The sequence below is a fragment of the Triplophysa rosa genome, linkage group LG10 (assembly GCF_024868665.1).
Source record: "Triplophysa rosa linkage group LG10, Trosa_1v2, whole genome shotgun sequence".
Taxonomy (NCBI): domain Eukaryota; kingdom Metazoa; phylum Chordata; class Actinopteri; order Cypriniformes; family Nemacheilidae; genus Triplophysa; species Triplophysa rosa.
Window position 1 is genome coordinate 5939013 of NC_079899.1, and position 14835 is coordinate 5953847.

At 39.2% G+C, this 14835-nt stretch overlaps 1 protein-coding gene and 1 long non-coding RNA gene across 4 annotated transcripts in view; one reads left to right on the plus strand and one right to left on the minus strand.

Moving 5' to 3' along the window:
* LOC130560500 (BRISC and BRCA1-A complex member 2) overlaps positions 1-14835 on the plus strand; it is a 161506-nt gene that overhangs the window by 24084 nt on the left and 122587 nt on the right. For all 3 annotated transcript variants that reach the window (XM_057344320.1, XM_057344319.1, XM_057344321.1), the window contains exon 4: positions 2482-2576. In XM_057344320.1, the coding sequence (XP_057200303.1) occupies positions 2482-2576 (95 nt within the window). The remainder of the gene's footprint in view (positions 1-2481; positions 2577-14835) is intronic.
* LOC130560506 (uncharacterized) lies at positions 5908-14038 on the minus strand. Its single transcript, XR_008963699.1, has 2 exons — positions 13263-14038; positions 5908-9463 (listed from the first exon to the last, which is right to left on the minus strand). It is a non-coding gene; the product is annotated as an uncharacterized LOC130560506 (long non-coding RNA).

The window sequence follows — 14835 nt, forward strand, 5'->3', positions numbered from 1 at the left end:
ATGAAAAAAGCTCATTCTCAAGTATTTCAGAAGTCAGGTTGCTTTGTAAAGCTGTTAATAGCTTTAATAAAGTTTAACTTATTAACACGGTAACTGAGATATCGTTACCGTAAAATAATATTACTCATTCCGTGAAATAGATTTTTGGTCATTCCACCCACCCCTAATACCACGTATCATTTTTCTTCCAAGCGGTAGAATGGGAGTGAACAGGTGTTGATTTTTTGAAGCTCCAAAAAGTCTATCCATCGATCAAAGAACTGCTTGACATGGCTCCGTGGTCTTAACAAAGGTCTTCGGAAGTGAATCGATGCGTTTGTTTAAGAGAAATATCCATATTGACAGCGCTATTAACATTAATGTCTAGCTTCCGTTATCCCTCGGCTGCGCGTGAACCAGAAGTTTGTTTTACCGGCAAATGACGGTGACGAAAGGAGGAGAGGAGAGTGGTATCCTATTGGAACAAAACGAAAAATGCCGTGTTCGTCACCGGAACTTACGACCAGAGGTGGAAAAAGTACAAAAATACTATACTCAAATAGAAGTACTACTACTTGAGTACAAGTAAAATTACCAGTCAAAAAATCTACCCAAGTAAAAGTAAAATTGTTTAAAATTTACTTAGTTACTTTTTAAAAGCGGGAGGGGGACCTCTCCTGTTTTGTGCAACCCCAACAATAGTCATCATAGTGCCTAATTTTATATATTAAAACAGGTTACAAGTGCACTGCAACCAATAAAGATTTTTTTGTCTTGTTTTGCAGAAATATCACAGAATCATATAGCAGAAATATTAACTAGACAATTATTAAATCAGCTTCGCATTCGTTGTTTAGTCTTTTCTTATGAAGCTGCATATACTGTGCATTATATAGTTAATAAAGTGAACAGTTGCGAGTAGTGGTTTTTTGCCTAATTAAATGTGTCGATGTGTAGGTTTATTTTGGGCTTGTCATTGTTTGTTGTTCTTTTCAACAATATATGATCTGGCAACACAGTCCTTTTTACGGCAGGGCTGGTGAGGCTTTTCAAAACGCATGAAATAGTAAGCATATTCATGTGACTTTCTTGCCCCACACTTACAGAGGAGAGAGACATATGATGCACGTTTAAATATGTCATTAAAGCAGAAGTTGTTCAGTTCGGTTCCATACACACTGCATAAATGTGGTGCAGATACATTAGTGAACCGTGTGTCTACAAAACGGGATTAAACACTTAAAATATAGCATTATGCACCAATGTCATTTTGACTTACTAAACTGTCTACTAAACTAAAAATTAATTACTAACTAACTAATTACTTAACTAACTAAAATTAGTTACCAATGCAACAAGGGTACGAGCAGTATTTAAACAAATATTATTTATCTTATTGTACCTCTACATTCTTGCACATAAGGATTTTTATAAAATGCTAGGTTGCACAGCGTCCATAATCCTGTCTTGAAGCTGAAATGGTTGCTTAAATATGGCCAGGGGTTTACTTCATTGTCTTCAGCAGTCCGAGTTCGATGGGGTTTCATCTTCAGGACAGGTGCACTAACTTCTCCGTCTCTTTGGCACAAAAACTAGTAATTTCTGGTCACGTTTTTTTCCTTGCAATTTTATTTTACTCCATAACGGATGTGATTTTAAATATAATGAAGTACAATACGTCACACAAATCATAGTACAAGTAAAATTACAGATTTTAAAAGCTACTTAAAAAAGTACACAAAAACCTACTCAATACAGTAACACGAGTAAATTCGTTACTTTCCACCACTGCTTACGACACGCCTGTGTCATTTGCCGGAAAAACAAGCCTCAGGTTCACACGCAGCTGACGGATAACGAAAGTTAGACATTAACGTTAATAGCACTCTCAATATGGATATTTAGTCAGGATGCCTTGAGGATGAGTAAAACATGGGGAAAATTTGTGTTTTACGTCTGAAATACCTCTTTAAGGTTATACAAACCCTTCTCAGCCTACATACAGTATGTGTTTTTTTAAATACATACTGTACAGTATATACTTAAAAATGTATTTGTACCAATACATCTTTGTTCCTTGGAAGGAACTGAATACTCTTTATGAATAAATTGTCATCTTTGTGATTATTAATGGACAGGGAGAAACATGTTCTTTGAAATACATGATGTTTACTTGGCACATGGGCGCAAATGAGTCTTTGGTGCTGGCATTGATTGTTAGCTCTATTAAAACCACTTATTGGTTAAAAAACATTTAAATCATTAAAACCATTTGAATGCATGCAACCTTTATCTTTACAAAGTACCTGGCTGGAACTTTAAAAAGAGTTTGTGAATATCATACAGTTCCAATTGTAATTTTATTAATATGCACCATCATACGTTTGCAGCTCAAGTTAGACTTGAATTCATAGTTTTAAAGCAGAACTGGTGCTAAATCTTATGAGTCTGCACTTTCAGATGCATTTATATGTGTGAATAATATACATTTTTATCTTGAAGGGGACATCATTTTTAATGCCAGAGACCCAGAGCTGCCACCTGACTTTATCTTTGGAGAAGATGCTGACTTCTTGCCAGAGCCATCGGAACTCCCGGTGTGTATTCAGATTATGTGTGTACATTCCAAATACAGTTTATATTGAAGGTTTTCTTGAAAGTTTAAAAACGGCATATCTTTAAATATCTACAGAAGATCTAGAGAAGTAGTTCTACATAGAGGGAATAATATGGGTGCTCTTATCCACCTCTTAAATTAGAAAATTAAGATCGCTGATCATCAGTTAATCAAAAAGTGTGTGTGCTTCAAGCAAACCTCAAAATATACACAAGACAGAACAATGCTAGTGGTTGAATGTCTTTGAAGTAGCAGTGTAGCAGAACTTTCAGCTGTTTTGACTTCCTTTTTGTGGGTTAGTTAAACAGGGTTCCCACACGTCCTTGAAATCCTGAAAAATTATCGCGGAGCATGGCGAGCGTTTTCAATCCATTCCCATGGATGTTGAGCTCGCATGGCGCTCGCCGAGCAGAGCGAGTATTCCTCTGCTCCGCAAGCGCAACGTGAGCGTGAAACTCATAGGAGTGAGTAACGCTCGCCATGCTCCGCATTAGTACAAACGCACTGTTATATTTAAACACAAAATGTCAGGTACTACTATCAGACAGATAAGCAGAGCATAAGTCAGATGAGCATAAGAGACGTCAGACACTGACAGACAGAGATGCGACAAGGCAGAGGAGATTACGCTTCACTTCACGCTGATATTTATTTTAAATGTTTACTAGGGCTGCAACTAGCGATTATTTTGATAATCGATTAGTTGGGCGATTATTTTTTCGATTAATCAATTAATCGGATAAAAAGTTTAATTGGATCTTTTGCTTATAATGACTAAACCAGAGATGGGAAAAGTATACACAACTGAACTCATTTGCCTTCACCAAGGCTGAGTTGATTCAGGTGTGTCATATTATAAGCAGCCAACAATAGTCTCTCCCAAACGTGGGAGGGATGGGGCGGTTGGCCAAAGAAATATATTTTTGTATCATTTAAAGTGAGATATTTGTCATTCAAATGTAGTGAAGTACAGTAAAGTATCCAGAAGAAAAATACGTAAGTATAGTACAAAAAGTGTACTTCCTTACTTCCCACCTCTGATATAAATAAACCCCCAAATCAGGGTATTTCACCTATTATGTACTTTGCAAAGTGCAAACGCCACAAATTGGGTTTTACAAATATAATCTTTAATTTAGTAATTTAAAACTCCCCTTTAAACATTAAAACTGCGCGGCTTTAAAAGATGCATACAAAACACGTTTGACTTTAAAACTGCGCACCTCGCGCTGCACGGATAGACAAGTTTGACTTTAAAACTGCGCAACTTGTGCTGCACAGAGAGACGTATGCACGGAGAGACACGTTAAAACTGCGCACCTCGCACTGCACGGAGAGATGCGCGCGACTTTAAAACTGCGCGCCTCGCGCTGCACGGAGAGATGCGCGCGACTTTAAAACTGCGCACCTCCTGCTGCACGGAGAGACGCGCGCACGGAGAGACAAGTTTGACTTTAAAACTGCGCACCTCACGCTGCACGGAGAGATGCGCGCGACTTTAAAACTGCGCACCTCGCGCTGCACGGAGAGACGCATGCACGGAGAGACACGTTAAAACTGCGCACATCGCGCTGCACGGAGAGACGCGCGCGACTTTAAAACTGCGCACCTCGCGCTGCACTGAGAGACGCACGCGACTTTAAAACTGCGCACCTCATGCTGCACGGAGAGACTCGCGCGACTTTAAAACTGCACACCTTGTGCTGCACGGAGAGACGCATGCGACTTTAAAACTGCGCACCTCGTGCTGCACGGAGAGACTCGCGCGACTTTAAAACTGCTCATCTCCGGCTGCACGGAGAGACGCGCGCACGGAGAGACAAGTTTGACTTTAAAACTGCGCACCTCACGCTGCACGGAGAGATGCGCGCGACTTTAAAACTGCGCAACTCGCGCTGCACGGAGAGACGCATGCACGGAGAGACACGTTAAAACTGCGCACCTCGCGCTGCACGGAGAGACGCGCGCGACTTTAAAACTGCGCACCTCGCGCTGCACTGAGAGACGCACGCGACTTTAAAACTGCGCACCTCGTGCTGCACGGAGAGACTCGCGCGACTTTAAAACTGCACACCTCGTGCTGCACGGAGAGACGCATGCGACTTTAAAACTGCGCACCTCGTGCTGCACGGAGAGACTCGCGCGACTTTAAAACAGCGCACCTCGTGCTGCACGGAGAGACGCGCGTGACTTTAAAACTGCGCACCTCGTGCTGCACGGAGAGACGTGCGCGACTTTAAAACTGCGCACCTCGCGCTGCACGGAGAGAGAAGTTTAACTTTAAAACTGTGCAGTTCATGCTGCACGGAGGGACATTTAAAAGTGAAGAAGACGCGCTTGATTTATAACTGCGCAGCTCGCAAGTGAGTGACGTCACAGACCAACTAATCGATAATGAAATTCGTTGACAACTATTTTCATTATCGATAATTATCGATTTTATCGATTAGTTGTTGCAGCCCTAATGTTTACTCTATTTTTTAAAATATTGATGGTGGGGATGCCCGATAAATATTATTTGTTTGTGTTATTATCAGTCCCAAAAAAATTAGGCCGATATATTAAAGCTGATATATTAATTATTTTTTGCAGCGGAACAATTTTAACCACACGCTGCTCACCAGTGTCTTGACTGGTGCCTTCTGCATGATGTCACGTGCCTGCATGTAGCAGTCTATGCACACTGTAAGAGTTTGTGTTAGGGTAGAAATTGCTGTGTCGGATGTGTGAGAGTTATTAACTGTTATTAATACTTTGCAAATATTTAACCAATATATAAAGTATTTAAAATAGCTTGTGATGAAACCTCAAAACTTCGTTGGATCCCTTCTGGCCTGCCCATGGGCTTGGTGCATTTTAAGGGGTTACATATACGAAAAGATAATAGAAATTGAAGGCCAGCTAGAAAAATTAAAACCTCTTCTGAAACTGCTAATTTACTTGAAAAATGATCTAAATGTAGCATTTCCGAAAATAATTTATTAAATGTTGACATTTTGTTCTGCATGATTTCTAGTGGTTTATAATTCTCCATAACACATTTGACTTCCTTTTCTTAATTCTGTAATGTCTAACCTTTCTTTTGTCTTACTTTTATTTTACTTTCTTTCCTCCTCTTTTCTGTTCTTTCTTTGACTTATTTTTTCCCATCTCAGTTGTGTCTTTATTCTTTTGTCTAAATTTCTAGCCTCATTCCATCTTTTCTTTAGTCTTCTACGTTAATTTTCTTAATGCCTTATCAATTTTTTTCCTTCTAAATAATTAATTTATATTTCTATTTTTCTTATTCCATTCTTTGTTTCTGTGTCCGGAATATTTGGTTCAAGAACTATTTGCATTACTAAAGGGGCTTTCCGACCGGATAAGTTCAGGAACAAAGTTCCAGAACGAGTAAATGGGGCTTTTGTTTGTGAACTAAGTATAATTCCGGCCGGTTCCTGCAGTGCGAACAACAAAAAGAAGGTACTTCCGGCAAATCGTCCCAGAACTATGAAATCGTTCCTGCGGTGCGAAAGCCCCATAATACCAGAACAAAACAGACAAAACTACTTACAATACTACAAGTTTCTTCGAAGGAGAGATCTGCTGTTCGTCTACAAATATTTAAAAAAAGATTATTTAATAGCATACACACAACACAGAGCAAACAACACTTGCAAAAGCAAAGAACTTGGGAGTCTGTGGAGCTTACATTATTTCCAATGTTGAATGTTGAAATTCTGTTGCAGAATCTTCTTAAAGGTCTCCTCATACGAGCACTTTCAACAAGTTTGTATGATTTATTAGGGTCTTCATGAAATGTCTGGAACATATATTGCTTAAAAACACTCAATGGCTGTGTAAACAAAACCCTTCTTGCCTTGTCAAAAACAGCTATGCTCACATGCACAGTTTTGGTGCATGTCTCTTTAACTGATAAGGAGTTATTGCGAACCCCACCCCCCTTCTGTCCGGCGTGTCAACACAACACACGTGTTAGTACTGCCATGGCAATGGATTAGCTAAATGTTATTTCCTGAATTCCTCTGCGGTTAGTTTCGTCTTAAACGTCTCAAATCATTCGTCAGGAGACAAATGTCATGATTGGTGAGGAAGAACCCAATTGCAGGACAGCATGGCAGTGAAGGGGTTAACAGAAACGTTTATTTACAAGACAAAAAGGGACAAAGCAAAACACCCACGAGGGGGATAACAGAAAACAAACTGGATAATATACAAGAACATGGGCGTAAATAGACTAAACACTAGACTCACAAAAACTTTGACAAGGATAAAACTAAACTAACACTTACTACAACAAATGATAACAGGAACAAGAGACACGGGAGAAAACGAGGAACATCAGCAAACTCAGTAGCACAGGAACAAGGAACGTAGCACACGGGACACGAGAACAACCACATACAATGCACGAGAACAGGACAAAGAAACAAGAGGGTATTTAAAGGAAAGACAAACAAGGGATAACGAGCAAGGGCAGGTGAGGAACATAAGACACAAGTGGGAGACAATACAGGAAACGAGAGGGGCGGGGCCACAGACAAGACACTAGAAAACACATGGGAAGTAAAAAAAACAAACATCTCATGGGTTCTCACATAAAACAAGGGATCCTGCCGTGATTCTGCTACAAGATCAAAAAAGACATGACCAGATGGGCAGAATCACGACAACAAAAAAATCAGCGCATCCTAATTCCCACTGCAGATCTCAGCGGAATTACATGGATTTTAGCGCTTGTCATTGACATCAACGTTACACACACAACGTGAGAGCTAGTTTGCTGTGATAGATTTTTCAGCCTAATCACGAATGATTTGAGACATTTAAAACGACACTAACCCCAGTGTTTGCCCCTGTTCATTAGCAAAACAAACAGCTTGCCGCAGCTAAACATATTAACGCACATAATGTATTAACATTCAAACAGCTAAACTCCATGTGTCCATCTGCACTTATACAGTCCTGCTCACCATTATTGGCACCCTTGGTAAATATGAGCAAAGAAGGCTGTAAAAATAAATCTGCATTGTTTCTCCTTTTGATCTTTTATTTAAAAAATCTACAATATTCCAACATTTTATTAAAGTAAAACAATTTGAAGTAGGGGGAATATCACATTGAGAATTTTTTTTCTCTATTACACCCTGGCCACAATTATTGGTACCCCTAGAAATTTATGAGTAAAATACCTCCCAAGTATATTCCCATTGATATTTACATGAGTATTTAGTTAACATGGCATTCACATGAAAGTGTGCCAAAACCACATATATCACGTGAAAATTTTGAAATTCATGTTTTTTTTCTTTGTGTAAAGGAAATACCTGATAATGTGACTCATGTTAAGATGACTGCTTAAGTTGATTTTTAGATATATTGTTTGTGGGTAGTTTTTCATTTATGTATGTACATTTAAGATGCAGAAAAGTGCCTAAATGTTATTATTGTTGTCATTGTTATTTATTTACTATATTCAATGTGTTGTGAAATAAATGACAATGGAACATTAATTTGAGCTGAACTTGTTTTATTAGCTTATTAGTTTACTTGGAGAAAACAGTAATACATGACAGTGAAAAATGACTGAAAATTAATCATGACACATGTTAGTGTGCCCCCTAAAAGCATAAGTGGCCCCTGCCTGGCCCCCCCAGTTACAGTAGTCTAGAACCGTCACTGGTTGTGCTGGTTTTCTTCTATTAGTGATGAAAAGTAGGCGGATCTAGAAGGCTTTCCTATATTTTCGAATACTATCCTTCCATGCTGTACGAAATACCTCTAATTTAGTTTTCTTAAAGTTGCACTCCATTTTTCGGGCCGCTTTCTTTAGAGCCTGAGTGCGTTCATTATACCACGATGTAGGACTGAAAACAAACTCACTGGGTTCTTATTTTTCACGTTTTCTGGGTTGCTAGATGCACCGGGGACCCGATTATAGCACTTAAACACAGAAAAAGTGGGGTTTTCATCTGATGTCTCCTTTAAGTTTAGAATCAATGTCTCCCCCTTTGGCTCGGAGATGTCAACGGTCCAGTTCTTGAATAAGTCTTTGCCAGATATAAGACTGAACTCTGCCAGAATCTAAAAAAGTGACAATCAGCAATTACTCAACTCAACTTTATTTATATAGCGCTTTTTACAATTTTCATTGTTACAAAGCAGCTGTACATAAGACATATTGAATATAAGCAAAACAATTAAAGTTGTACCTGCAAAAACAAGAAAAGGTTGAAAACACAGAAGACAAACATACCCACATACAAAACACTCCACACACACAATATGCACACATACTAACACACAAAGACATAGGCACACACACACACGTACACAGACAAGTACGCACACACACACACACACACACACGCTCAGTGAGAGCAAACATTTAAGATAAAGGAGAGAGAAGCACAGGTCAAATATAACAGACTATAAATTCATATATGCAATATTAATTAAGTAAAACTTTAAAATTCTAAAGCGGCCACCCCGGCCAGGCAAAAACAGTATGCAAACGGTGGCGAGGAACCCAAAACTCTAATCGAGAAAAAAAAACCTCAGGAGAACCCAGGCCCAACCAGGGGATTCCAGTTCCCCTCTGGCAAAAGCTGCTGCCTCTGCACAAGCTCCAGAGAGCTTGCACAACAAGGCTAAATAAAATAAATAAACTTACTAATAAAATAAATTATAGTTTAAGATTATCATTAATAATCTAATAGCATTTGAAATTTTGTGGTGAAGACATGTCAGGTGACCGCGTCCTTCTTTATCCAGCTCTATCATCTCAGCTCTGTCAGGTCACCGCTTCCCATTCTCCGCTCTACCATCAGGTCAGGCCATGAACTGCATCCTGCTTGCTGTGGTAACCTTGGAACAATGAGACAAGACTGGCTGAGAGTAGAGTACTGTTCTGCACTCTTTGATGCAACAAGTACATCAGTTGTGTTTTTGGTTCCGGTTGATCTAACTAATGCAGCCTAAACCCTCNAATTAAAGTTGTACCTGCAAAAACAAGAAAAGGTTGAAAACACAGAAGACAGACATACCCACATACAAAACACTCCACACACACAATATGCACACGTACTAACACACATAGACATAGAGACACACACACACACACGGATGCGCACGCACACACACACAACACACACACACGTACGTACACAGACAAGTATGCACACACACACACACACGCTCAGTGAGAGCACACCGTGTTGTCCCTAACCCTAACCGTGTTAAATGTCAAGATCTTCAACGTTATTTCTCATGATTTGAGACAATTCGGGCAGATTATCGAGAAACGCATCTTTGGTAGTTGAAGTTATTGTTCTACCATATTTGTAACAATGAGTTTTATTTGCAGCCGTAGGCCAGTGAAGCAAACATAATACCAGATAATGATCCGAAATGTCTTCACTCTGCTGAAGGATTTTAACGTCGTCCACATTTATACCGTAAAACAGTATTAAATCTAAAGTATGATTACGAAGGTGAGTGGGTCCTGACACATGTTGACTAACGCCCATGGAATTAAGAGTGTCTTTGAAAGCCATTCCTAAGGAATCTGTAACGTTATCAATTAAGCAATCAATTTTCACTGAAATGTAAAAGTATGAATTACTTTTTATGCTCTTTTATTTCTATAGAACAAGTTAATGACACAATATGAACCCAATACAATACAATATTTCCTAACCTGACTCTTCATAAAGAGTGCTGGCCACCTTTCCACTGTATCCTTTACAGCAGGTTCCCTCTCCATCAGTTCTTTTCTACTGTAGTGTTTCAACATCTGAGCCCTCAACAAGCAGAATTTACACTTCCACTCCATGAGTTTAAGTCCTCCAAATTAAACATACACAAAACAAAACAGGAAAAATTAATTACAATTAATAATGACTTATTCATGGAACAATCATAATTCATAAATAGCATCACGTGCAAAGTGAGCTGCGTGGTTTTTACATATCAATATTGAGGCCCCACACACTTACCACGGATTAGAATAGTTTACAAACTGTACATAAAATCAAATATTCAATGAAAATCTACGTTTGTAATTTAGTTTGTTAGTCACTGGTCTGAAATGGCGGTTAAAGAGTAAGTTACTAGACGGAAAAATAGCTGCCTCTTCATCTATCCGCGTAATGAGCGTAATCCTTTTTTACTTAACTTATTTTGCTCAATACAATGATGACTAAATACATGATTAGAGTGAGATTTATAAGAAGGTCACCACCATACCTAATTGTGCTGCCAGATCCTGAAGACGTGAAGTTCTTCGTCTCTGCCTCTCTGTCTTCCATCAGCTACGGTTACCTGTGCTAGCATGTGCACTTTCGCGTTGCACATGCTCACGCGCATAGACTCTGCCACGTGAGATCAAAAATGTGTTGAAGACGTTACTCAACTCAACTCAACTTTATTTATAAAGCGCTTTTACAATTTTCATTGTTACAAAGCAGCTGTACATGAGACATATTGACTATAAGCAAAATAATTAAAGTTGTACCTGCAAAAACAAGAAAAGGTTGAAAACACAGAAGACAGACATACCCACATACAAAACACTCCACACACACAATATGCACACGTACTAACACACATAGACATAGAGACACACACACACACACGGATGCGCACGCACACACACACAACACACACACACGTACGTACACAGACAAGTATGCACACACACACACACACGCTCAGTGAGAGCACACCGTGTTGTCCCTAACCCTAACCGTGTTAAATGTCAAGATCTTCAACGTTATTTCTCATGATTTGAGACAATTCGGGCAGATTATCGAGAAACGCATCTTTGGTAGTTGAAGTTATTGTTCTACCATATTTGTAACAATGAGTTTTATTTGCAGCCGTAGGCCAGTGAAGCAAACATAATACCAGATAATGATCCGAAATGTCTTCACTCTGCTGAAGGATTTTAACGTCGTCCACATTTATACCGTAAGACAGTATTAAATCTAAAGTATGATTACGAAGGTGAGTGGGTCCTGACACATGTTGACTAATGCCCATGGAGTTAAGAGTGTCTTTGAAAGCCATTCCTAAGGCATCTGTAACGTTATCTACGTGGATGTTAAAGTCACCAACGACAAGGAGTCTATCTGCGGCCAGTACTAGTTCTGATAAGAACCCACCAAATTCTTTAATAAAATCTGTGTGGTGCCCTGGAGGCCTATATACAATAGCTAGAATCAATTTAAAAAGTGTTTTATCTTTAGTATTAGGTGTTGAAACATGAAGAACCATGACTTCAAAAGAATTATATTTAGAGTTCGACTTCTGGGAAATGCTAAGAGAGTTATTGTAAAGTGCTGCGACACCTCCCCCTCTGCCTTTTAGACGAGGCTCGTGTTTATAATAATAATCTTGGGGGACAGATTCATTTAAAGCAATATAATCATCTGGTTTTAGCCATGTTTCTGTCAAACAGAGCATGTCTATTTTATGATCTGTTATCATATCGTTAACAAAAAGTGCTTTATTAGAGAGAGATCTAATATTTAGCAATCCGAGTCGTAACAGTTGATTATCTGTATTTTGTTCATGTTTAGTTTGTTTAACGTTTATTAAATTACTTTCAAGAGGTTTACGCATTATTTTATGTTTGCTAATCCGGGGGACAGACACAGTCTCTATTTTGTGATGTTTGGGAGAACGGATTACTACATGTTGTACATTTTGTGTATTCTGCGACGTGAGACGGCAAGCAGACAGTTGGTTAAGCCATACTGTCTGCTCCCTGACCTGGGCCCCAGCGAGTCAAGTTTTAGCATTAGCATTAAGACTTTTTGCCATATTTCTAGACAGGATGGAAGTCCCAGCCCAGGAGGGATGGAGACCATCTCGTTTCAACAGGTCAGGTCTGCCCTCAAAACTCTTCCAGTTATTTATAAAAACTATATCATTCTGCAGGCACCACTCAGACAACCAGCCATTTAGTGATGATAATCTGCTATAAATCTCATCACCACGATAAGCAGTGAGGGGGCCAGAGAATATTACAGTGTCTGACATCATGCTTGCGAGCTCACACACCTCTTTAATGTTATCTTTTGTGATCTCCGATTGACGGAGTCGAACATCATTTGTGCCGACGTGAATGACAATCTTACTGAATTTACGATTAGCCTTAGCCAGCACATTTAAATTTGACTTGATGTCAGGCGCTCTGGCTCCCGGTAAACATTTGACTATGGTGGCTGGTGCCTCTATGTTAACGTTCCGAACAATAGAATCACCGATAACTAGGGCACTTTCAGCAGGTTTCTCAGTCGGTGCGTCACTGAGCGGGGCAAACCTGTTCGAGACTGTAATCGGAACGGTCGAGTGATGTTTTGTCCTGCGACTACGCCGTCTCACAGTCACGAAGTTTCCCAGCTGCGGAGGATTTTCAACCGGAACCGAGCTGTGTGCGCTAATGTTGCTCGCATCCAAAGTGTTTTCTATCGTCGTTAAACTCTTACTATCCTCAGATAAAGATTGGATGCGAGACTCTAATTCTAAGATCTTCTCTGTCAGCCTAACTATTTCCCTGCATTTATCGCATATAAAGCCCTCGCAGCTGACAGAGAAGGCTAAGCTAAACATATGACATGAGGTGCAAGTAACAATAATAGGAATAGAAGCCATAACTCACCGGATTTGAAGTGCAATTCCAACTTACCAAGGTTGCTCGATGGATCGTAGTATACTCGCTTAAAAAGAGAAACAGTTAGCACACAAGACAAACCAGAGGCAAGATGATATTCCACAGCGTGAACAGAAAGCAAGCTAACACGCTATTGCTATGCTAACGGCGTTAAGTTAACTATCACTTTTGGTTTAGACTCTTCCAAGTAAATAACAGGAACAGGGTTATTGAGATATCAGGATAAGTTAGCAACGACAATAATAATTAACGATAATAAAATACACTAATATTAGAGCGAAGTGGTAAGCGCACTGATACAAACAAGCCGCCGGCAGCGATGCAGCAGAAAGACAGTTACAAAAACAGTACAATACATAAATGCATATTACGTTTCGTTCTATGCTGGAACTTAATTACAGAAGCCCTATAACATATTTTATTACATATTTTAGTTGTATTCACTATGGAATGTATTATTTTTAATAACAGCTTGGCACCATGATATTGGTAAACAGGCACCTTTAGTACGACTCACTCAATGCTCTAAAGTACAGTGTACTTAAATTGTTTAGTTTAACTCTTGAATCCTCCTAAAAGTTCATACAACACAACATAATCAAGTAAAATCAACTTGATTTTTCTCAAATTTGTTGGTACCCTTACAGCTTATTGAAATAATGCTTCATTCCTCCTGAAGAGTGATGAAATTAAAAGCTATTGTATCATGTATACTTGCATGTCTTTGGTATGTCATAGAATAAAGCAAAGAAGCTGTGGAAAGAGATGAATTATTGCTTATTCTACAAAGATATTCTAAAATGGCCCAGACACATTTGTTGGTATCCCTTAGAAAAGATAATACATAATTGGATTATAGTGATATTTCAAACTAATTAGTTTGTTTAATCAGTATCTCACATGTATCCAATCTTATAATCAGTCATTCAGCCTATTTAAACGGAGAAAAGTAGTCACTGTGCTGTTTGCTATCATTGTGTGCAGCACACTGAACATGGACCAGAGAAAGCAAAGGATAGAGTTGTCTGAGGAGCTCAGAAATGAAATAATAGACAAGCATGGTACAGGTGAAGGCTACAAGACCATCTCCAAGCAGCTCGGTGTTCCTGTGAACAGTTGCAAATATTATTAAGAAGTTTAAGGTCCATGGAATTGTACCCAACCTCCCTGGGTGCGGCCGCAAGAGTAAAATCGACCCAAGATTGAACAGAAGGATAGTGCGAATGGTAGAAAAAGAACCAAGGATAACTGCCAAAAAGATACAAGCTAAACTCCAAGGTTAAGGTACGTCAGTTTCTGATCGCACCATCCGTCGCTTTTTGAGCAAAAGTGGGATCCATGGAAGACCCAGGAGGACTCCACTTTTGAAAGAAAAACATAAAAAAGCCAGACTTGAATTTGCTAAAATTCATATTGACCAGCCACAATCCTTCTGGGAGAATGTCCTTTGGACAGATGAGTCAAAACTGGAGCTTTTTGGCAAGTCACTTCAGCTCTATGTTCACAGACGAAAAAATCAAGCTTTCAAAGTGAACACCATACCTAAAGTGAAACATGGAAG